The 26,481-nt window shown below is 38.4% G+C and overlaps 1 protein-coding gene across 1 annotated transcript; it reads right to left on the minus strand.

The window, feature by feature from the left end:
- Positions 1-207: 207 nt before the first annotated feature.
- On the minus strand, positions 208-26,344 carry ZNF382 (zinc finger protein 382). The gene is made up of 5 exons (XM_007471057.1): positions 26,022-26,344; positions 23,330-23,401; positions 20,885-21,036; positions 20,517-20,612; positions 208-2,319 (listed from the first exon to the last, which is right to left on the minus strand). The coding sequence occupies exons 3-5, from the start codon at positions 21,021-21,023 to the stop codon at positions 896-898; spliced, it is 1,659 nt and encodes a 552-aa protein (XP_007471119.1). The 5' UTR covers positions 21,024-21,036; positions 23,330-23,401; positions 26,022-26,344; the 3' UTR covers positions 208-895.
- Between the last annotated feature and the right edge of the window lie 137 nt (positions 26,345-26,481).

Below are 26,481 nucleotides of genomic sequence, written 5' to 3' on the forward strand. Positions count from 1 at the left end.
CCTCTAGTATGAATTCTTGGTTTGAACAATCACCATATTGATACTATTTACAGCTGTCTTCCTTCAGAGTGAATTATCTCATGTTGTGAAAGTTATGAGTCGTTTGATAGTATCAACATATATATACCCCAGGACCCAGCAATTCTACTCCTAAGTATATACACGAGAGAAATGAATATATGTACACCAAAATATAAATACATTCAAAGAAGCATTATTTATTATGACCCTAAGCTGTAAACAATAAAAAAAAGTCCATCAACAGTAGATTGGATAAATTGAAATATAATCATATAATGGAATTTTATACAGAATGAAAATAAACTTCTGCCACATGCACTATTGATGAGTTTTAAAGACAGAGTGATGGATGAAACAAGCCATATATGAGAGAATACATGTATAATTTACTTTATATAAAGGTTTATTATATGCAAAAACTATAATGTTAGAAGTTAGAACTGTGGTTAACTCTGAGGAGGTAACAACTTTTATACCATATTTGCAATGAGAAATACAGTCACACCACCTTTCTTTTAAAGCAGTTCTGTTCACAGTGTCATCCATAGACCACTGCCAGGCAGCCTACTGTTTATTACTGGGTCACAACAAGGTATATATTAAAATTTAAAATAAGCAATTTTAAATGTTTGTAGCAACTTGATAGAGGAATTTATGTCTGGTGAATCTAATAAAATTTTTAAGCTTGTACTTTCAATGACTTTTATCATTTAATTTGTCCAGTAATTCTTTTTGTGTGTTTTATAGGCTAGCAAATAATAGGTAAATATGTGGTACAGTACCTTAAACTGTTTAATATTATTACACTTGCAAGCAACATCATGTACAGGGTTTACTGTGACTTTAAAAGTTTTTACCAAAAAAGTCACAGATTTTAGTGAATTCCCATGGTTTCTAACTTGTGAGTTTTCTGATGGACAATGAGGTTTGACTTACAACTGAAGAACTTTCCACATTCTTTACATTCATATGGTTTCTCTCCTGTGTGAGTTTTCTGATGGCGAATGAGGTTTGATTTCCTACTAAAGGCTTTTCCACACTGAGGACATCCATTGGATTTCTCTCCTGTATGTATTCTCTGATGAACAGTGAGGATTGCCTTCTGGCGGAAGGACTTCCCGCATTCATTACAAATATAGGGTTTTTCTCCTGTGTGAATTCTTTGATGGAGAGTGAGGGTTGTCTTTTGGCAGAAGGACTTCCCACATTCATTGCAAATATAGGGTTTCTCTCCTGTGTGAGTTCTCTGATGTACAGTGAGGGTTGTCTTCTGGATAAATGCCTTCCCACATTCATTACATTGATATGGTTTCTCTCCTGTGTGTGTTCTCTGATGATCAATGAGGTATGACTTCTTTCTAAAAGCACTTCCACATTGAGTACATTCATAGGCCTTCTCTCCTGTATGTGTTTTGTGATGTCTAGTAAGGGTTGCCTTCTGGCGGAAGGACTTCCCACAATCCATACAAATGTAGGGTTTCCCCTCTATATGTGTTTTCTCGTGAAGAGTGAGGGCTGTCTTTTGACGGAAGGCTTTTCCACATTGACTACAAACATAAGGTTTCTCACCTGTGTGAATTCGCTGATGTTCAATGAGATATGACTTCCTTCTAAAGCTATTCCCACAGTAAGGACACTGAAAGGGTTTCTCTTCTGTTTGAGATCTCTGATGCATGATAAAAATGGACTTCCTACAGAGGAACTTCCCATATTTGCTGTATGAGTGGGCCTTCTTCTCCATAATATTTTGTTGGTGAACATTGAGATTTGACTTTTCGGTGAAGCCTGTTCCATCTTTATTGTATTCAAAGGGTCTTTCTCCTCTATGGGCTCTAGTATGTGTAAATAACATTCCTTTTATAAGGATGGGTTTTTCACATTCATTATGTTCAAATGATTGCTCTGGAGTTTGAACCTTCTGATGTTGAATAAGCTCTTGTTTACCACTCAGACTCCGCTCTGTTTGTTTATAGAGATTCACTGCAGTATGAATTTTTTCATGTTTAGTATTAAGGAGTGATTTCTCCCATCCCTTACTCTCACCAAACTTCTCTCTTACAGGACTTATATTTCTAATGACTAATTCTGAAATATTTTTAAAAATCTTTCCATCAGGTTTATATTCATGTAGTGTTGTTTTTGAAATAATACGGTTCTTGCTGACAGTAAATGTTTTCCCCAAAATATTAGTTCTCTCCTTCATTAGCCTTTTGTGGTTGATGGATACAACTGATCTAGAATGCCTGTCTTGGTATTCTTTGAACTTCACTAAAACATCTTCAGCTTTCCAATCTTCTTCTAGAAAAAATACAATTAACACCAGTAAGTCTTCACATAAAGGTTATGGATAAGATATATATACAAACAACCCATGGTGGGACTGTCTATCTCACTACTGTAGTCTACAGAAAGGCCAAAATAAATTACCTCTTGGAGGGAAAATGTATATAACATTAAAATGAGGAAAAATTGCCATAAGCAAACAATACTTATATCTTTGGGATGTTGTAAATATAAGCTACATTGAGCAGGTGTAATAAACACAAGGGCAAGTAAGCAGAAGATAAAAGATGGTGAAAGTGGGATTGCTCTTGGAATGGGAGGATTCAGAGATAATGGAGGGAGTCTATCAAGGGTACTAAACAGTAAGCAATGAAAATGTTCAGGTGAAGATGAAAGACTATGTATTTATTCCCTAATGACTAAATAAGTGTTATAAAATACTTCCATGTGTTTCTTCCTCAATTGTATTTAGCCCACCCATGGCAAATGAACTTTCTCAGGACTCATTTCCTAGTGCAAACAGACACACTAGTCTATAGTCTAGATCCTAACTCTCCATATCACTGTAATTTTTTTCTCTTGAAAGGGAAGAATTGGGAAAACATAATTCCATTAGGAATTGTGAAATAAACCAGAGGACAAAGTATATCTTTAACATGAATATAATCACTGTTATGTTCTGACTGCTGCTACCATCAATGTATTCTTCCAGAAATGATCAATAATTAAATTCTCTTGACCGTCAATTATAACTTTTCCTCCTTTCAATTTGCTAAATTACTTTTTCAGTTTTAGGGAAGGATGGGTTCAAGTTTTCCTCCCAGTGGAGTAACATACCTTAACTCTGCTATTTCCTATTGGGGCTGTGAAAGATCGAATTCTTCAGTGTATATGTACCTCACTGATTGACCTTAAAAACTATATCTTACTACTGTTGCCTTACCACCACCCATATCTGGTGGGGCAATGTTAAAGATGGATTCATCTTACTCACGACTTGCATCTTATTTAAAACAGCCCTTTTATCCCATCAAACTAGATATCGAAAGGTAAACAGGTAATACTGTAACATGTATTTATAAAATGGAATACTTCAGTGAAATTTATACAATGGAATACCATTCAGCAATAAAAAGGAAAAAGCCTACTGATACATAATGACAAAAGGGATGAATCTCAAACATTTTTCAGATTTAAAGCTCTATACAAAAGAGTACATGTCGTACAATTTCATTTATGTGTAGTTCTAGGACACACAAAACTAATCTGTATCAATAATTGTAATTATACTGCCTTCCTGAGAATTCAGCCACCTGCAGGGATATGCTACAATCCAATTTATCCAAAAGCCTTCACATATTATTTCTACCCTTCAATGTCTATTTTGTCTGAAATTAGTATATAATTATAGTCTGGACCATCCATTTCAAGCAATCTTTCAACAACCTGCTATTTTCATATAATATTATATGTAAAATGCTCAATTTGATAATAATGCCTTCCCAACTAAAACTTATGCTCTTGGACGTCAATATTTTTTTGACTATCTTCTTCGAAACCTTCTGAGTATACATTAACACACTTATCAGTGGTAAAGAGATATGATCTTGACATGTATATCTAAAAAGAACTTACCATTAAATGATTTTTGAATGGATGAGAAAGATGTTTTCCTTGCATGCTACCACAGGCCATCAATCAAGTAACTATTGAATATCTAGCCTCTGCTACAAGCCACAGTAAGGAAAAGTAAAAGAGAGGACCTTATGTTGAGGGAATTGTTAATCAGATGGGAAGAGAGGCCTCAGATAAAACAATGTTGAATCAGGTAGCAAATTACTAGATCATATCAGAGGATTTGTCTGTTTGCATGTTTATAGACACTAAGTATAATGTGAATGCAGAAAAACAGGAACTGACATGCTTTGGAGTCATCGAGGAACATTTCATGGGGAAGTGAAATTTGATCTTTTAATCAAAGGATATGTAGTATTGTGTGGTAAAGAATATATAATCTTGCCCAAAGAGAAGTCTGACATTTGCCTTTGGATTCTGGGAGGTAATCTCTAAGTCCTTGGAATGTCATGCCTGAGTGGAGTATTAATTGCCTAGGAGCCTTTGGCCAACCAGAAAGTAACAATGTGATTTGGGGGTGGTGGTCTTTGAGTCACACCAACAATGTGATTGAGAGCGGGGGGCTTTGGGTCACAGAATATTAGCTCAGTCTCTTAAGGGGCTAGAAACTTAGGTCAGCTACATGGGCAGTCAAGCATGCCTATGTGATGGAGCCCTAATATAAGCTTTGGACAATAGACTTGGGTGAAGCTTCTCTGGCTGGCAGTATTCTATATGTATCGTCACAGGGAAGTAATGCTGTCCATGACTCCAGAGAGAGGACTACTAGAAGCTCTGTGTTTGGTACGTTCCTGGACTCTGCCTTATGTGCTTCTCCCCTTGGCTAATTTTAATCTGTATTCTTCTCTTACAAACCATAACTGTGAGTATTAGAGCTTTCAGTAAGTTTTGTAAATCCTTATAGAAAACTATTGATCCTAACTGTAGTCATGGGACCCTTGAACTTACAGTTGGTATCAGAAGTGAGGGTGGCCTTGTGTGTACTACTGTACTCTCTTACTTTGTAGTTGGCTAACTTTGCAAGTATCCCTATGGTTATATGGCAGCTGTCATATAATGAAAGGTCCAGTTGTGAAGAATAAGATCAATTGTATTGAGTACACTTGGGAGACTCGAACAGACGTTAGCAGGAATTCTTAGTCAAAAAGAGAAATACATGTGGAATAACCAGATGGGATATTATTCTGTCAGCCCTTGAAATAGAAGGGATTTAAATTTCATATAATAAGTGATATCTTTTTGTATATTGACTGAAAGAAAACTGAAAGAACTGGGAAAAAAATCATGGCAAATCCAAATAGTAATTACAGCAGCCCACACCTGAAATAACATGGCTCTCACTTTTGAAGATGTCAGTGGCAAATGAGAATATGAGAGGATGTAAAGATATTTCATGCAGTGAAATAAAACACAAATTGTGGAGAGATAATTTTTAAAATATTGCAGAGATGATGGAATCAACCTGATGTTACAAGAAACTGACTACAGGAACAAAAGTATATACAAAGATAAGATAAAGTTAATGACTATTATTTCTGAAATATCAATAACCAAAAGGATGAGACAAGTGACCCTATATTGCTGTAGGCAGATTAAAATATACCAGTAGAGGGCTTCCCTGTGGCGCAGTGGTTGAGAGTCCGCCTGCTGATGGAGGGGACACGGGTTCATGCCCCGGTCCTGGAAGATCCCACATGCCGTGGAGCAGCTAGTCCTGTAAGCCATGGCCGCTGAGCCTGTGCGTCCGGAGCCTGTGCTCCGCAACGGGAGAGGCCGCAACAGTGAGAGGCCCGCGTACCACAAAAAAAAAAAAAAAAAGAAAAGAAAAAGAAAAACAAAAAATATATATATATACCAGTACAGTCCAAGTGGGAGCAATGGGCTGAAAATGGCTATTTGAAAGCCATTCACATAAAAGAAGGAAATCACAACTTGAGAATGGATCAGATTATTACAGTTTACATGGCTTTTATAAAGACAAGAACTGAGGATGAAGAAAGATTCTTTAAGGATCCCGATGAGAGCCTACTGAAATAAAATCCATTTATTCAACAAGTATTTATTTTTTCAGAGGGAAGAAAAGCAACCAAGATGAAAAAGGCACTCAGGAACGTAGGATAAGTTTTTCACCCAAATCAAGGTGGGTACATATCAGGAATCTGAGCACTGTGTTATGAAACACGGAGATTTATTGGGAAGAAATTTACTGAATGAAGTGATACTGAAATTATTACTTTAGTCCAAGGCATAAGGATTTTGAAATCCTACAGTTGGTCTCACAGTGAGAATGGGATGTGAGACTGAGTGCAGGAAACAGGTAGAAGAGGAAAGGAAAGAAAGGAAATGAAAACTAAGAGGAAGATTAATATTATCAATGATTACCCTTTTATATTTTGGATAGATTTAAGAATGCATATAAATAGGAGACTATAATAAAAGAAGAAAGATAAAGAGCTGAAACGTTAAAGAAAGAGATGAAAAGCAAGAAGAAAAGCCTAAACTAACAGTATCCAAGGGACCCTTATGGGAGGTCCACAAAGTCAAAAAATTTTTGTTAGTAATAACACTTCAGGGGGACTTCCCTGGTGGTCCAGTGGTTAGGACTTCACCTTCCAGTGCAGGGGGAGCAGGTTCAATACCTGGTCAGGGAGCTAAGATCCCACATGCCTCGTGGCCAAAAAACCAAAACATAAAACAGAAGCAATATTGTAACAAATTCAATAAAGACTTTAAAAATGGTCCACATCAAAAAATCTTAAAAAAAAAAGATAATAATAACACTTATTTGGGACTTCCCTGGCCATCCAGTGGTTAAGACTCCGTGCTCCCAATGCAGGCGGCACGGGTTCAATCCCTGGTCAGGGAATTAAGATCCCATATGCCGCACAGTGCAGCCAAAATAATAATAAAAATAACAACACTTCATTATTAACAAAAATAATAGTATTTTAAACTGTGTTCTTATTTGCATTAGTGGGGCAAAAGTACTGGTGGGTGTCTCATGGAATTTTAATTTATAGAGGTGACTGAGTGATGACACAGAGAGGCTAATGCTATTAAAAGAAAATTTTTTATTACTTACCTTTCCTGAGAGGAGGGGCCAAGCCATGCCATGCAGGGCTACATGGGGAAGCACCAGCTTTGGTCAGGAGGCAGAAAGAAGCAAGGGGACAGTGTAGGCCAGAGCCTTTACTGGGGCTTGGTTGCATGGGAAAGGCAAGGCAGGGCAGGGGAAACAGCTTAGGATTGGCTAGTTTGAAGAGTGTTGGCAGGTTATGGGTTATAGGGGAGCTCTCCAGTTGTCTGGTACCTGGTCCTGGGTGATTTAGGGCAGGGTAAATATTGTCTTGGTGTCTGTGAATTAGATAAAGGAGGTGGTTGAGGATATGGAGTGGGGATTGGTTGATTTGTATATGAAAGGTGGGCTCACCAACAAGTTGTTTGTTTACTATCTCTAGAAATTGGCTAGCTCTGGGAAGGGCAATCTCTCCTCAGCCAGTAGGGCTCCCCAAAGATGTCAAAACATAAAATATAGAAAATTTTAAAATGATTGATATGGTGGGTAGAATGCTGGCACATTAACATATATCAAAGCACTGGCACCAATCTATAATAGTAATCACTGCATTTCTAACTACCACACACTCGCAGGAAAAAAGTTTCACTTAAGACTTTTTGATAGAGCAGAAAAAATTCATTAATTTTATTAGATCTCCACCCTTGAGTACATATATTTTCAATATTCTGTGATTGTTAAAGAATTATGCATACAGCACTTCTTTTGCATACCAGAGTACAGTTGATCTTTAAGTAACATGGGGAGTTAGTGGCACCAATCCTCTGCACATTCAAAAATCTGCATATAACTAATAGTTGGCCCTCAGTTCCTCCACATCCACAGTTCCACATCTGTGGCTTCAACCAACTGTGGATCATGTAGTATTGTAATATTTGCTATTGAGAAAATTTGCATATAAGTGGATCTGCGCAGTTCAAATGCATGTTGTTCAAGGGCCAATCATATAATGTATTTTGTGAGGAAAAGTGCTGGTGTAATTATGTGAGTTGAGAACTAAATACCTACATTTTGTGGAACAGCAGTTTTACTTGAAAAAACACTATTATTCAGATGTGGGTATCTGGTAAACATTTTCTTGAACAATGTAAACCTGTCTATTCAAAGAAAACATCTGCCAATACTTGTTACCTATGATAAAAGAAGTATAAGTCACTATGTTAGAAAGCTTGTATTTGCTACAGTGAACTTGTCAACTTCCCAATACTTAAAAGACTTTTATAATGAGATTGCTGGTGATATTAACACATGTGGGTTTGGGTTTTTAAAAAAAATATTGATATGGAAATGTGTCAAAATTTGGCCGACCTGTATGCACCAGTGAACTGTTACTTTCCAAATGACCAATACATGTTACAAAACAATGTATGGGTAAAATATTTAAATAGACCATTGGATTTTATGTAATAGTCTACAAAAGTTCATTGTTATGATTTCAGATTTTATATTGCAACTAACTGTTTAGAAATAACCAATTGTGAAGTGGCAACTAACTGCTTAGGAGCTACCAATTGTTAAGTTTGGGTGTAGTATTAATGAAGAATATCCATGACAATCTAAAAAGCCTTTTAAAATACTTCTCTTTCAAACTACATATATGCATGAAGGAAGATTTTCTCCATATATTTCAATTAAAACAACATATTGCAACAGATTAAATGTAGAATCAGATGTGAAAATCAGCTATCTTTTATTCAGCAAGACATTAAATAAACTTCAATCATGTAACAATGCCCCTTTGCTCACTTTTCTCTTTTGAAAAATAGTTTTTGTTTGTAAAAATATGATTTTTTTGTCAACATGTAATGACTTTATTGTTTATATTGTTCTTTTTAAATGAAATAAATATTTTAAAATGTGTTTTAATTTTGAATAGGATATATACACATTCACAAAGTTCTTTTAATTCTTAATAATTTTAAGAGTATAAATAAGTCCTGCGGCTGCATGTAAATCAATGAAGTTAGAACACACCCTCACATCATGCACAAAAATAAACTCAAAGTGGCTTAAAGACTTAAACATAAAACAAGACACCATAAAACTCCTAGAAGAGAGCATAGGCAAAACATTCTCTGACATTAATCATACCAATGTTTTCTTAGGTCAGTCTCCCAAGGCAATAGAAATAAAAACAAAAATAAACAAGTGGGACCTAATCAAACTTACAAGCTTTTGCACAGCAAAGGAAACCATAAAAAAAAAAACAAAAAAAAAACCGAAAAGACAACCTACGGAGTGGGATAAAATATTTGCAAATGATGCAACAGACAATGGCTTAATCTCCAAAATATACACACAACTCATGCAACTCAACAGCAAAAAAACAAACAACCCAATTGAAAAATGGGCAGAAGACCTTAATAGACATTTCTCCAAAGAAGGCATACAGATGGCCAGTAGGCACTTGAACAGATGTTCAACATCACTAATTATTAGAGAAATGCAAATCAAAACTACAGTGAGGGGCCTCCCTGGTGGCACAGTGGTTGAGAGTCCGCCTGCTGATGCGGGGGACATGGGTTCGTGCCCCGGTCTGGGAGGATCCCACATGCTGCGGAGCGGCTGGGCCCGTGAGCCATGGCCGCTGAGCCTGTGCGTCCGGAGCCTGTGTGCAGCAACGGGAGAGGCCACAACAGTGAGAGGCCCGCGTACCGCAAAAAAAAAAAAAAAAAAAACCACCTCACACTGGCCAAAATGGACATCATTATAAAGTCTACAAATAACAAATGCTGGAGAGGATGTAGAGAAAAGGGAACCCTCCTACACCATTGGTGGGAATGTAAGTTGGTACAGCCACTATGGAAAAAAGTATTGAGGTTCCTCAGAAAACTAAAAATAGAATTACCATGTGATCCAGCAATCCCACTCCTGGGAATATACCCGGACAAAACTATAATTCAAAAAGATACATGCACCCCTATGTTCATAGCAGCACTGTTCACAATAGCCAAAACACGGAAACAACCTAAATGTCCATCGACAGATGAATGGATAAAGAAGATGTGGTACATATATACAATGGAATATTACTCAGCCGTAACAAAGAAAGAAATAATGCCATTTGAAGCAACATGGATGCAACTAGAGATTATCATACTAAGTGAAATAAGTCAGAAAGAGAAAGACATATCATATGACATCACTTATATGTGGAATCTAAAATATGGCACAAATGAACCTGTCTACAAGACAGAAACAGACTCACAGACATAGAGAACAGACTTGTGGTTGCCAAGGGAGGAGGAGGGAGAGGGATGGAGTGGGAGTTTGGGGTTGGTAGATAAAAACTATTACACTGAGAATGCTTAAACAACAAGATCCTACTATATAGCACAGGGAACTATACTGAATATCCTGTGAAAAACCATAATGGAAAAGAATATAAAAAAAGAATGTCTGTAGGTGTATAACTGAGTCACTTTCCTGTACAGCAGAAATTGGCACAACATTATAAATCAACTATACTTAAATAAAAAAATTTTTTTTAAGTCCTGAGACTAAAAAGTTTGAGAACTGCTGATTTAGACATTCAAAATTCTGGTAATAGCAAAGAAGTTTGTATCAGAACAACCTTCCAACTGATAACAATGATAACTATGGACCAATTATAGAAGACCAACTTGTTTGAAGACACTAAAGAATGATCAAAAGCAGGCAGAAACTGGAATGCATACAACCTTTGAAAGAAAGAAACCATACTGCAATAAGATCTACTTTTATCCAGGTCTTCCACTGTGTGCCCTGGTAGTTCATGCAGCACACAGGGGATAGATCTCAAGGAGAAAGCAGGAGTCATCCTGTGCAGAAGAATCAGAGATCAGAGTTCAGGAGTACCAGAGTGGCTGTAAATTGAGGACAAAATCCAAGGATGAAGAAAGCATAGAAGGAAAGCCCCAACGTTAGCATAAACCCCTCCTCAAAACCTTGGTTAACTTCATTTCTACAGGGTAAGACTGCAAGGAGCATAAAGGGAGAAGAAAGCTGGAACACTGAAAGAACTCAGCAGAGATTTCAGCTACTTAACTCTGCAAAACCAGTTTTTAATTTCAGTCCTGTGCCAAGTTAGAAGAACCTGGTTAAAACTTTGGTCTTTCTACTGAAATCCCAGAAGGGCCATGTATTAGGAGTAAAGGCTGCATCCCAGGACTTAGAGGAATACCATAAAACTAAAGACAAAACTGAAACCGAAATAGAAATAATCTAAACAACTTAAAAGCAACCTGACAAAAGAATCGACATGAGCCTCCAGTAACTTAACCTCCTGTAAGATTAAAACTCAGCAATCTTCAGAGGAAGAAAAAGGATCCAGCAACTTCACAACATGTTATATAAAGTCTTCCTGAGAAGAAAAAGGAAAATGTGACCAATAGGGAAGATAAAAACCATTCAACAGAAACAGACTGATATATGTCCCTATGTTGAAATTAGAACTATGATAAATATGTTTACAAATCTACAAGAAAAGATGGATATGGGTGAAGAGATGGAGTAGTCAGGAGGCATAAAGAAATGCAAACTGAAAAAAAACCCAATAGCTGAAATATAAAATTCACTGGATGGGTTTAACAGCAAATAAATGTAAGAAAATAAAGAATCAGTAAACTTGAAGTCAGGTTAACAGAAAATACCCAAATTAAAAGAACTTTTAAAATCCTTAGTGAACTACAGGGTAGGATGAAATGATTTAAAATATAATTGAGAAAAGAGCAGGAAAACAACTGTACAAGTACAGACCAAAATTTTCCCAAATTTTATCTAAAACAAGAACTCTGTGAACTTGCTAAATTCACTTATTAGTTCTAACAGTTCTTTTCTTTTAGATTCCTTAGGATTTACTATGTACACAATCATGCCACCTACAAATGAAGATAGTTCCCTTTCTAATCTGAAGCCTTTTAACTTCTTTTTCTTGCCTTATTGTACTGACTTGTGCTCTGTATAATATTTAATAGAAGTGGTAATAATGGACATCCTTTCTTTGTTTTTGTTCTTAGAGGAAAAGCATTCAAGCTTTCACCACTGAATGTGATGGTGGCTATGTTTTTCGAACATATTCTTTAGGAGGTTGAGGAAATTCCCCTGGATTGCTAATAAATAGATTTATAATAAATATAAGTTGAATTTAATTATTTTCCTGCATTTACCGAGATGACTGTGGTCTTCTCTCTTTTTTATTTTTCTATACTTTAAGTGGTAGCTTATATCCTTGAGTTTCGACCTCTTTTTATCTTTACATGGTGAATTATATAGCTTTTTATTTTTCATTTAATTAATTAATTAATTAATTTTGGCTGTGTTGGGTCTTTGTTGCTGCATAAAAGCTTTCTCTAGTTGTGGTGAGCAGAGGCTACTCTTCATTGCAGTGAGCGGGCTTCTCATTGCGGTGGCTTCTCTTTCTTGTTGCAGAGCAGGGGCTCTAGGCGTGCGGGCTTCAGCAGTTGCAGGTCACAGGCTCAGTTGTTGTGGCGCATGGGCTCTAGAGCACAGGCCCCGTAGTTGCAGTGCGCGGGCTCTAGAGTGCAGGCTCTAGAGCGCAGGCTCAGTAGTTGCAGCACACAGGCTTAGTTGCTCCGCAGCTTGTGGGTTCTTCCCAGACCAGGGCTCGAACACATGTCCCCTGCATTGGCAGGCAGATTCCTAACCACTGTGCCACCAGGGAAGTCCCTATAGCTTGATTTTTTTTTTTTTTTTTTGCGGTACGTGGGCCTCTCACTGCTGTGGCCTCTCCCGTTGCGAAGCACAGGCTCCGAACGCGCAGGCTCAGCGGCCATGGCTCATGGGCCCAGCCGCTCCGCGGCATGTGGGATCTTCCTGGACCGGGGCACGAATCCGTGTCCCCTGCATCGGCAGGCAGACTCTCAACTACTGCACCACCAGGGAAGCCCTAGCTTGATCTCTGAATTCCAAATCAACTTTGCTTTCCTGGGATAAACTCCTTTTGGCCATGTGGTATCATCCTTTTAAAATACTGCTAGATTCAGTTATTTTTTTAGATTCAGTTTTATAAAATTTTATTAAGGATTTTTATATCTAGCTTCATGAAGGATGTTGCTGTGTAGTTTTCTATTCTTATAGTGCCTTTGATTGTGGATAATGCTGGTCTTATAAAATGAGTTGGGAAGTATTCTCTCCTACTCTTATTGGTTGGTATAAAATTGTTTGTATATTCCCTAATGATCCTTTTAATGTCTGTGGGATCTGTAGTGATGTAGCCTCTTTAATTTTTGATATTGGTGATGTGTCTTCTATTTTTTATTAGTAATATAGCTATGGTTTATTAATTTTATTATTTTAATGTATCAGCTTTTGGCTTCATTCATTTATTCTTCTGTTATGTATTTCACTGATTTCTGCTTTAGTCAATTTTTTCCTCTTACTAACTTTTGAGTTTAATTTACTTTTCTTTTTCTAGTTACTTAGGGTGACAGTTTAACCCCTGTTTTAGGCCCTGATTTAAAGAAATAAAAAATTTTAATGCTGCTATAGTTGCATTCCACACATTTTGATATGTTGTCTTAATTATCATTCAGTTCAAAATACCTTCTAATTTACCTTAGGATTTCTTCCTTGCTTCATGGGTTATTTGGAAATGTGATTAATTTCCAAAAATTTGGGGAATTTAGAGATACGTTTTTGATTTCTAAATTAATTCTACTGTGGTCAGAAACTATACATTATGATTTCAATTCTTTTTAATTTATTGATACTTGTTTTATGGCCCAGCATATAGAGTCTATCTTGGTGAATGTTCCATGTAAAACAGTCTATAAAGATTAACTAGGTACAATTGATTGTGTTTCAACCCTTCCATAGCCTTATTGATTTTCTTTCTCTTTGTTCTCTCAATTACTGTGGGAAAAGTATTTACATCTTAAGCTATAATTATATTGCTTCTTTCAGGGAGCAAAATTGGTTCTGGAGAAAATGAAAAAAGAAAACCTTACATATTACTATGGTTAGTGGCTCTCCAAAGGGCAACAGAACATAGATTATGGTATTTAAAATTTCATGGGGGGTGCAATTAGAAAGAAAATCTCTAAAAAGACTTTTTAGGGTAGTGAAAATGATAAAAAGTTGAGAAACACTGAAGTGTTTTTAAGCTGTTACAGTTGTTATGACTTCTCAATGAAGTGTCCCTTTTTATCACTGTAATATTCCATTTTCTGAAATCTACTTTGATATGTGGCCACTCCCATTTTCTTCTTAGTGCTTCCATGTGTAATAGAGTCAGATTCTATTTTTGATGTCTTACTGCTGACAATTTCCTAGACCCACTCCCTTTTTTTCCTCTCTTGCCCCACACCTGGGCAAGCCAATCAGAAACATTGCATGTTCTCTCTGTTGGTGCTGGCAGGAAGTTTAAACCATGCAAGCCCTAGCCTATGTATAGAGACCTGACCTTACCCCCCACCAAAACACAATAAACACCAAAGCCAGACACCCCTCCTTGCTCTCTCAAGCCATTTTAGGACCAGCTTTGGAATCTTCCCTGCTCTCCCTAGAAAGCCTCATTATGTGAGATTTCAGTCTTGACATCTGTCCCAAATTTTGGGTGAGTGGAGGGGGGGATGATCTCATCCCCACATAGGGCAATCGCAATACAGTATGGTACATATTTTTTCATCACTTTATGTTTCACCTACCTGTGTCTTTATATTTTAATACATAGGACATAGTTGGGTCTTTCTTTTCATTTCAGATACTGAATAGTCATCTTTAGAAGCTTCTTTTGGTTTTTATTTCGATCTTTGCTATCTTGTCTCATTATGTTCACTTTCACTTTACATCCTTGATGATACTCAAGTCATTTATAATGGCTGTTTTAACATATTTGTGAGCGAATTCCATCACCTCTACCTTTTTTAGGTCTGTTTTTATTAACCGCGTTTTTTTCCTATTGAATGATTTTTTTTCCTGTTTATGGGTCATATTTTCCTGCTTCTTCATATGTTTAATAATTTTTGATTGGACATCAGACATTATCAATTTAATGTTGTTGAGTTTAAGATATGGTTGTATTTTCATAAAGAATATTAGTCTTTTTTTTTTGGCATTCTGTGGCAGCCAGAGTTGCACCACTAGGACCTCCCTTCAAAAAGAACTTATCATTCATGTGCAAGAACTGTTAGCATCTTCAGGATGCTCTTTAGATTTTGAACCAAGCCAGGGTCTCCCCAGGGAATCCCCACCAAATGACTGAACACTGAGTGGGTACTAGAGGGTGGCCATTTCTGTCCATTAGGACTCCTCTGATTAACAGTCTTTGCTTCAGAGGAGTTAGGTTGGTTGAGACTTTGTCAGATCTGCATAATGGTCTAAGGCTCTCCCTGCCCAATCCCCTTTTCTTCCACATATCTGTATCATGGTCTGATGGCTTTCTGTTTCTGATCTTACTTCTTCCTTTATCTTTCATAGATGTCACCTGTAAGAAATCTATTACACTCCCAACTCCAACTCAGCATCTCCTTGGAGGACCCAACAGGCACACAGAAGTTATTTTTGGATTAGTTTAATCCTTTTGATGCTTTAATTTAAGCCCTTTTATGACAAATCTTGCAGTCTTTAATCTATTGCCCCATTTATCAGGTGTGACCTTTCTAGGGTGTCTATCTAATGTCCTATGTATTAACAAGTTCTCTCCACTCTGGCTGAAGGGAAATAAAATGATTCCTGGTGCAGCAGGCCATGAGAATTGTCTGTCTCACAACACTGTTGTAATTGTATTTTTCTTAGAACATGTCCTTGCCTGGTCTCATGGGGTTTCACCTACCCACGTGCAGACTTATCTTTAGGCAAGACTCAAGGGGAACATTTTCAAGAGTTGGAGAACTCTTTCTCTGCATAACTCCCTCTTTTGGAAAGTGTGTCCTGCAAATTCTAGTCACCTCAATTTCCTTGAATGCCAGTGTTGGTCCCCTAAAGTCAGTAAAACTGCCAGGTTCTTTCTGGATTCCTTTCTCTGCACTGCAGTCTGGAAGTTGCCTTCAAATGAAAGCCTGGAATGAGGTAGGGTGCATCTCATTTATTTCTCTTCTCTCAGGAATCCAGGCCTGTGCTGCCTGTTGTTCAATATCTGAAAATAGTTTTGTCCAGTTTTCTAGTTGTTTCCTGTAGTAGTATAATTCTAGACTTTGTTACTTAATCAGAGCTGGAAGCAGAAGTTTTGAATTATAAAAATGCAGGCCCAAATGGCTTAATAATGATTTTCTTCAAACATTTAAGGAAGGAAGAATGCCACTCTTACAGAAATTACATAAGAAAGTAGATGAAAAGGAAACACCCCCAGTTCGATATGGCTGACAGAATTCTGGATACAAAAACTTTTCAATGACATTACAAGAAAACTACACACCACTATCCTTGGTAAAATCATGCATTTGGCTTACTAAAATATTAGTAAACCAATTTCATCAATCTATAAGACAGATAATGCATCTTGTCCAACTGGGGTTCATCCCAGGAGCCCAAGGTTGGTTTAAAATACAAATTAATCAGGCTTCCCTGGTGGCGCAGTGGTTGAGAGTCCGCCTGCCAATGCAGGGGACACGGGTTCGTGCCCCAGTCCAGGAAGATCCCACATGCCGTGGAGCGGCTGGGCCTGTGAGTCATGGCTGCTGGGCCTGCACACCCGGAGCCTGTGCCCCCCAACGGGAGAGGCCACAACAGTGAGAGGCCCACATACCGCAAAAAAAAAAAAAAAAAAATCAAATCAAATTAATCAATGTAATACATACAGTAACAGATTAAAAAAGAAATATCATATGATCATCTCAACAGATGCTGAAAAAGCATTTAAGATCAACATCCATTCATAATTAAAATTGTCCAAAAACTAGGGAAAAAAGAGAACTTCCAGAATCTAACAAAGAGCACTTATGAAAAATCTACAGTTAATATTAAGCTAAAGAATGAAATATTAAATGTCTACCTTCTAAATCTAGTGAACTGCTAAGGATGCTCACTTTCACTACCTCTATTCAACGTTGTACTGTAGATCCTGGTCAGTACAACAGGGTAAGAAAAAGAAAGCAATAAAGTATGCAAATGTAGAAGTGAAATATCTTATTTCAAGAAGCCCTGTTTTATGTATAGAAAATCTAAAAAAAATAAAACAAATAAAGAACAAGAGTAACAACAACAAAATTTAATACCATCAAAAGAAATATGCAAAGTCAATATCTAAAAGTCAATTGTGGATACACATATTAAGAACAAGCTGGAAAAAGAAATTTTAAAAATCTCATTATTTACAATAGCAACAAAAATATTAAAAGCTTAGAGATAAACTAAATAAAATATGTATAAGACCTCTATACTAAAAATAATAAAACACTGCTTATGGGAATTAGAGAAGCTAACTAAAATGTTAAGATATAGTATAGTCATGGACCGGAAGACTCAATATTGCTGAGATGTTATTTCTCACCAGTAAAAATCCCAGCATATTTATTTAGAGAAACCAAGATGGTACTGGCACAAAAACAGAAATATAGATCAATGGAACAGGATAGAGCACCCAAAGATAAACCCACGCACATATGGTCACCTTATCTTTGATAAAGGAGGCAAGAATATACAGTGGAGAAAAGACAGCCTTTTCAATAAGTGATGCTGGGAAAACTGGAAAGCTACATGTAAAAGAATGAAACTAGAACACTCCCTAACACCATACACAAAAATAAATTCAAAATGGATTAAAGACCTAAATGTAAGGCCATACACTATCAAACTCTTAGAGGAAAACATAGGCAGAACACTCTATGACATGAATCACAGCAAGATCCTTTTTGACCCACCTCCTAGAGAAATGGAAATAAAAACAAAAATAAACAAATGGGACCTAATGAAACTTAAAAGCTTTTGCACAGCAAAGGAAACCATAAATAAGATGAAAAGAGAACCCTCAGGATGGGAGAAAATATTTTCAAATGAAGCAACTGACAAAGGATTAATCTCCAAAATTTATAAGCAGCTCATGCAGCTCAATATCAAAAAAACAAACAGCCCAATCCAAAAATGGGCAGAAGACCTGAATAGACATTTCTCCAAAGAATATATACAGACTGGCAACAAACACATGAAAGAATGCTCAACATCATTGATCATTAGAGAAATGCAAATCAAAACTACAATGAGATATCATCTCACACTGGTCAGAATGGCCATCATCAAAAAATCTACAAACAATAAATGCTGGAGAGGGTGTGGAGAAAAGGGAACACTCTTGCACTGTTGGTGGGAATGTAAATTGATACAGCCACTATGGAGAACAGTATGGAGGTTCCTTAAAAAACTAAAAATAGAACTACCATACGACCCAGCAATCCCACTACTGGGCATATACCCTGAGAAAACCATAATTCAAAAAGAGTCATAGGGGCTTCCCTGGTGGCACAGTGGTTGAGAATCCGCCTGACAATGCAGGGGACATGGGTTCGATCCCTGGTCCAGGAAGATGCCACATGCCACAGAGGAACTAAGTCCGTGTGCCACAACTACTGAGCCTGCATGGCACAACTACTGAAGCCCGCACGCCTAGATCCTGTGCTCCACAAGAAGAGAAGCCACTGCAATGAGAAGCCCGCACATCACAATGAAGAGTATCCCCCCTGCGCCACAACTAGAGAAAGCCCGCATGCAGCAACGTAGACCCAACGCAGCCAAAAATAAATAAATAAATAATAAAATAAAATTAAAAAAAGAGTCATGTACCAAAATGTTCATTGCAGCTCTATTTACAATAGCCAGGACATGGAAGCAACCTAAGTGTCCATCGACAGATGAACGGATAAAGAAAATGTGGCACATATATACAATGGAACATTACTCAGCCGTAAAAAGAAACGAAATTGAGTTATTTGTAGTGAGGTGGATGGACCTAGAGTCTGTCATACAGTGTGAAGTAAGTCAGAAAGGGAAAAACAAATACTGTATGCTAACACATATATATGGAACCTAAAAAAAGAAAAAATGGTTCTGAAAAACCTAGGGGCAGGATAGGAATAAAGACACAGACGTAGAGAATGGACTTGAGGACAGGGGGAGGGGGAAGGGTAAGCTGGGACGAAGTGAGAGAGTGGCATGGACATATATACACTACCAAACGTAAAATAGCTAGTGGGAAGCAGCCGCATAGCACAGATTGTCTTAGGGAGGGATTGACTTGGAAGAGGCCTGATGGAACTTAATGGGTTAATGGAAGTGTCCTTTATCTTAATTAGAGTGTGAGATACGTGGGTTTATACTTCTGTCAGAACTCAAAGAACTTTACACTTAAGATCTCTCTGGATGTTATACCTACAAAGCATGGAGTGGATTCTTGGTAAAGTAATAGCAGCCAATAGCTCTATAAGCATAAGGCACACAAGGAAAGGATTTATGTGGGGAGTGGTATTCAAAATAAAATTTAGATTTTAGAGGTATTTAAGTCAGTCATGTATAGACACTTCAAAGATCTCAGGCCTTTAAAAATAGATCCCTAATAAGACAGCTACTATCTGAAAAAAAAGAAGAAAAAAAGAAAATAACAGTTGTTGGTAAGGATGTGGAGAAACTGGAACCCTTGTGCATTGTTGGTGAGAATGTAAAATGGTATTGCCACTATGGAAAACAGTATGGCAGTTCCTCAAAACATTAAACATAGAATTACTATATGATCCAGCAATTCTACTTTTGGGTATATACCCAAAAGAAAGCAATGACTCAGATATATATTTGTACACGCATATTCATAGTAGCATTATTCACAGTAGCCAAAAGGTGGAAGCAACCAAAGTGTCCACTGAGAGATGAATGGATAAGTAAAATGTGGCATGGACATATAATGGAATATTATTCAGCCTTCAAAAGGAAGAAATTTTTTTTTTTTTTTTTTGCGGTACACAGGCCTCTCACTGTTGTGGCCTCTCCCCCGTTGCGGAGCACAGGCTCCGGACGCACAGGCTCAGCGGCCATGGCTCACGGGCCCAGCCGCTCCGCGGCACGTGGGATCTTCCTGGACCGGGGCACGAACCCGCGTCCTCTGCATCAGCAGGCGGACTCTCAGTCACTGAGCCACCAGGGAAGCCCAGGAAGAAAATTTTGATACATACTACAACATGGGTAAAACTTGAAGACATTATGTTAAGTGAAATAAACCAGTCACAAAAAGGACAAATACCATATCATTCCACTTATATGAGGTACCTACCAGTAGTCATATTCATAGAGACAGAAAGTAGAATACTGGTTGCCAGGGGCTAGTGGGGGTTGGTAATGGGGAGTTATTGTTTAATGGGTACAGAGTTTTACTTCTGACAGATGAAGGGTTCTGGAGATGGATGATGGTGATAGTGGCACAACTATGTAAAAGTACTTAATGCCATGGAACTATATGCTTAAAAATGGTTAAGATGATAAATTTTATGTGTATTTTACCAAAATTAAAAAAATAGATCTCTGAAAATATTCAAAGACATCAACTACCTGAGCCCACTGGACTTTATCTATACAGACTCACCGAGGTAACTCTGACTTGGAAAAGTTTGCTCTGTTGTCCATAGTTCTTTTCCTTGTTCCAACTTGTGGATCATATCAGGCTTGGTCATGTGAAATCCTGATAATAAAATATGAGACTTGGTCTAAGCTGTTGGGCTTCAAAACTATTGAAGGAAGAGAAAGATACAGCTTCAAGATGGCAGACAAGGTACACATTAATGTTCTACCAAAGTTAATACCTTGCACTCGGTCAAGTGCGGACACAATCACGCTTTCTACTAACAGAAAGGGATTCAGCACCTCTGATCTTTGAAATTCAAAGTTCCATATGTTTCAGAAATTCTTGAAAGGAGATGCATGACACTGAAATATTCAAGGAATTTTCCTTACCTACAGAGATGAGGTGACAATAGTTTTCCAACATGACATCCCTGTAGAGGGCCTTCTGAGCAGGAACCAGTTGCTGCCACTCCTCCTGGGTGAAGTCCACAGTCACATCCTTGAATGACACTGATCCCTGTAAGGGCATAGTCTAATTCATCCTAAAGTAATTGAAACTAGTGAGAACTAGACATTGGAGACCATGTTCAGTGGTCAAACTGGTTTTCTTACTTTGTGTTTTATACTGTAGAAAATTCTCTCTGAAAATACATTCATCAGTATTTACTTATTATCTCATGCTAAAAATACATGAGATCATACTCTTTGCCTTGAATGTGATTGGTTGCTTGGTGCACGAAAACAAATAAAACCCTGATCTTGCTCATAAGAAGTTACAGGCTAAAAGAAGGGCATATCTGTAAATACATACACTCAATAGATATTACAGATGCAATGACAGAAATATGTACAAGGGAACATACTACAAAGTAAAGAAAATTTCATTTTGTATTCTAAGACTTCATTGAGAACATAAAAATTTTGTACTCACAATGAATATTTTTTGTAGAACTACATGTCAATGGCTTTTGAGATTCATGGGGAGAGTAAAACCAGTCAGTAAATTCAGGAAATAGCAAAAGGTACAGTATGTTAGGAAAGAGTCTTTGAGCTGTAAGAAGAAAAAGGTATATGGAGGTAGGCAGTAGGCATATTTATGTAATAATACTGGGTGTTTTAATACTCTGTTTTAAGACAGAGCAATGGTCTTAAAAATGTACTGAGCACACTCCCAACGTATTTGTATTTATTTATAAATCATCAGTTGGCATAAATAGCAATCCACATCGTTAATGATTACTGTTCTGGAATATAAACTATTAGTATTTTCCTCCTTTTCAGTATACTGTCTTGTACATTCCATTGTAATGCATACCCCACTTTGGGTCTGCTGCTTTATGGAGTATAAAAAAACATGAAGAAATGTTAAGTCATCACATATGTTATGTGAAAAAATTTGTATTTTAGAGGCAATTCTCTTGAACACTAGAGAAGGCTTGAGGTGTGTTAGGTGGGAAAGACAATTAAGTAACCACTGTTAGAGATGTGTCCAAGATTAAAATGGTATTAGTGGACTGGACAGGAGACAATTGGTTGCTTCATGATGAGTTTCAACAGAACTGGTCATAAATTGGTTGTAGAGTGGAAAAAAGAGAGGCACAGCTCTTAGGTCATCTGCACAGCAAGTGGGTGGGTGCTGAGACTAGAAAATGGAAATGGGAAGCAGGAGAAAGAATAAGCTGGACCAAAGGAGGTAATGAGGTAAACCTTTGACATGTACTTGAAATGTCTATGAAACATACAGGTAGTGATAGCTGTTGGAGGTTGGATATATGGTTCTGACACTCTGGTTAGAGGTCTAGGATGGAGAGAGGTATATGAGAGTCACTAGAATCAGATCAGTATAACTTCTGGAGTGAATATGATTGTGCACACAGAAAAAGAGACAGAGAGGAGAAGAGAACCAATTACCATCTGGGGAAAACCCAGATTGGTATTTCAAAGATTGGTAGATGAAGAGGAATTTTCTGAAAGAAAGACATGGAACCAAGAGAAAGTACCACCTTTGATTCAAGAATAGAATATCTCAAGAGTGGATTAGCAAATGCATCTCCTTCTCTTGCACGCACATATAAAGATTAGAAGAAACTAAAAATATAAGAATAAATCTATAATAGCACTGAAACACTGGAAAGGTTTTCACTGGTGGGCCACCATTGATAGGAATTGCTGGCAGATATGGATAAAATAGAAGGATCAGAGAGCAATGTAAAATTTCAGTTTTCTGTACAAGCTTGCAAGCAAATCTCTATCCTAAAAACCTCACAAAACAGGAAATCTAATCCAAAATAATAATGTGATCTACCAATTCTACCTTCCACTAAACCTAGGTCAGTGGAGATGATCAAGGTTTTTGCATGTCTGCTCCCTGACTCCTCACAAATTTAGATCTCAAATCAGTGTCTAGACAAGATAGATTCATTCAAGTAATATATTCCCATTTAAATGAAGATAATACATTTCTGTTCCAGCAGTACTTTTATGAGAGGACTGAGAAAGGAGATGATGAATGATACACCCAATCAATATGCAAACATTGGCTACAACTAGAAGGTGCATTTGGGGAAGACTTAAGTTTATCCGGTTGGAATGAGAGAAACTGGGAACAGGACTGCAACTAGGGTGAGGCAGGTAAGACACGTAGGGTACAAAAGTTAGAGCTGGATAGCCCTGAGGGTCCTTCTTAAATTTTGTACCTAGGCCACTTGCTTGCCCTACTGGAGACCAGTTTGATGGAAGCAAATCCCGATATCCAGAAAATTTAAGGATAGGGGAGCAAATGTTCATATAACCTAAAAACAAGTTACTTCAGAAAGAGAGGAAACATCATCTCACCTGAGGCATGGCTTTGATATTTGCGAGATGAAACTCCTCTTATGAGCTCTTCTTTTGGAAAAGGGAAGAGTCCTGAGAAGGCAGAGATGGGAAGATACAAGGAGCCATGTGAAACCATATTTGACTTAGATCACCCAGAATAACTCAGTTAAATCTACATCTATTTTCAGTTTCAGCACTTGCCCACTCTGTGTACCCCACACAAATCCAGGACAGAGATTAGTAGGGAAATGGACAAATCCTGTTGCCTTATCAATGCCAGAAACCTAATCTTCTGGTGAGGTAGAATAGATTCTGGGGAATCTGTTGTAGCTTGGAGAGAGAGAACATTGTGTGTTTCTCTCTGCAGCTCTACCTTCCATCTGCCATGGAAGACAGATTTATCATATATTTCCAAATCGTTCTTCATGGATTTCCTACCAATTTACACTGTCTCCAGCAGTGCATGAGAATACCTCCCCACACCCTAATGAATGCAGTTGAAAATAACTTTAATCTCTGCCTACCAGATATATATATATATATATTCTAATTTACACATTTCTTATTATGAGAATGTTTTTATTTCTTTTCTGTGATGACATAGTACGTCTGTTTTTCTCATAGGTGTTTATTTTCTAATTGGTTGACATTATCTTCTTTTTCAATTTAATAAATTAAACCTTTATCTATTTTAAGTTGAAAGTAATTTTTCTTAGCTGTTCATGTAACTATTAAAGTATTTATGCCTTGTGAAGATTTTTTTCCCTGTATGTTTATTGTTTAGCGATACCATGTTCTCAGTTGATGTGAAATGCCATCTCTATCATCATTACATATCCCTATATACTTGAGAATATTTGGACTTTCTATTTAATTTCTCTACTTCATCTCTTTATTGATTCACCTGTGTGTACTACTAGTTAGCAGTTAATTATTGAAAATTAACCATTATTCATTATTAATTTATTAATAGTAATTTAAGTATTAACTACTGAACAACTCTTTTTAGTAGTACAGGTATGGAAATAGAAAAGAAATTGATCCTTCCACACTGTAGGCTTTCAGGCAGAGAGAAGAATAGTTTGCTAAATGAAGTCTGAAGTATTGACTGCTACAGTGAATATTTTAAATAGCAAAATAATATTTTAATTACTAAAATGAGATTGGTCTTATGATTAAAAGTATACCTAGGGGCTTCCCTGGTGGCGCAGTGGTTGCGAGTCCGCCTGCCGATGCAGGGGACATGGGTTCGTGCCCCGGTCTGGGAAGATCCCACATGCCGCGGAGTGGCTGGGCCCGTGAGCCATGGCCGCTGAGCCTGCGCGTCCGGAGCCTGTGCTCCGCAATGGGAGAGGCCACAACAGTGAGAGGCCTGCGTACCGCAAAAAAAAAAAAGTATACCTAATACTTTTATATCATGGAATGCCTGAAGAAGCTATTGACCCTGCCACAGATTTCATCCAGAAGCAGGAAAACTTACTCATATATCAGTGTTGAAAGTGCTAGTTATGGGTAAAAATTGTTTTTTCCTGCATGCTACCCATGGAACACTAATCATTTTTTTTTTTTTTTTTTTTTTCTTGCGTTATGCGGGCCTCTCACTGTCGCGGCCTCTCCCACCTGCGGAGCACAGGCTCCGGACGCGCAGGCCCAGCGGCCATGGCTCACGGGCCCAGCCGCTCCGCGGCATGCGGGATCCTCCCGAAACGGGGCACGAACCCGCGTCTCCTGCACCGGCAGGCGGACCCTCAAGCACTGCGCCACCAGGGAAGCCCGGAACACTAATCATTTTAACACATTGGCTTTAGTTCATATAATACTTCCCTTCCTTACCATCTGGGAATTATGAAATCTTATCTCTTCCTTTCCAATACTCATACCTCTATTTTATTTGCTAAATTGCTACTGAGTTACAATTTTGCAGGCAGGCTTAATGACCACTATTCAGATAATCAAATCTTAAGTACCTAACTAGTGGTCATACAGAGTCTCTCAATCACAAATAGTAACAGTAGGTTACAAACACATGCAAAGTTACATTCGATCACTTACTTCAGAAAAGCACCGTCTCACAGCACCCCCATGTCATTCACAATCTCAGACAGCACATTACTAATTCCAGGCAAAGTCACAAAATCACATCACAAATCATTTCGCTTCTCCATAGTCACCTGCGGTCTCAAACACGACTCACACCTAATCCGAAGAGAGACATATGCAGAGGAGTCCCCACGCAAAAAGACTCATCCAGTTTCACACACAGTCAGCTGCAACATCCCACAGAGCAGCACGCATCCAAAACGCAGCAGGTTGGACACAGGAGGCCGCTTCCATTTGGTACACACACACACACACACACACACACACACACACACACACACACACACACACGGCATCCTCTGTGTGAGGCCCTGCTCCCTGCGATGGAGATTCCTCGGGGTCAAAATCTCTCCTCGCAAAACTCGCTCCAGGTCACACTCGATTGTCACCTTCAGGGTCACGCCCATGGACCACGCCCGAGGCCCCGGTAGCACAGATCTGAGTGTCTGGTTACCACGGCCCGGTTCCGGTTCCCTCCTCATAATAACCAGGCCGGGTTTGGGCTCCCGGTTTCCTCCCCAGACTGCCCACCAGGTCCCGCTTCCCTAGTCTGTCCTCCGGGACCGGAGCTCCCAATTCCCGCCTCCTCCTGAGACGCCCTAGGACCTACCAACCTCAACCCCGCCAAGGCTCAGTCCTCTGCGCCTGCGCACTCCCGCGCGGGCAGGCGCTCCCAGGAGTCTGCGGGGCGGCGGTTTAGGAACCGCAAGGTCCCAGCTGCGGACGCTTGGGTGTGTTAGTGTCGGCGTCCGCACTTTTCCGGGTTGGACTCCGTTTCTCACAGGCCTTGGGGGGATTGATGAACTTCGGCCTCTGGTTCTTTTTCCGCTAGCCTTGTGGTCATCGATTTCCGTGCGGTGAGTTGAGGTGACCCGGGTCTGGGTGAGGGAGGAGCTCACTGCAGGAGTCCCGGGGTTTCCCAGACACGGATGCGGCAGGTGGAGGCAGGAGCCTCGGGCCTTTATGAGTCAGCTGCTGAGGAAGGTGATTGTGGGTGGGCATGTGTGATTGTGTGACTGCATCAGTGTAAGATACACACATATGAGTGTATGTGTGTATCAGAAAGAGCG

The sequence above is a fragment of the Lipotes vexillifer genome, unplaced genomic scaffold, assembly GCF_000442215.2.
Source record: "Lipotes vexillifer unplaced genomic scaffold, Lipotes_vexillifer_v1.1 scaffold182, whole genome shotgun sequence".
NCBI classification, from domain to species: Eukaryota; Metazoa; Chordata; class Mammalia; order Artiodactyla; family Lipotidae; genus Lipotes; species Lipotes vexillifer.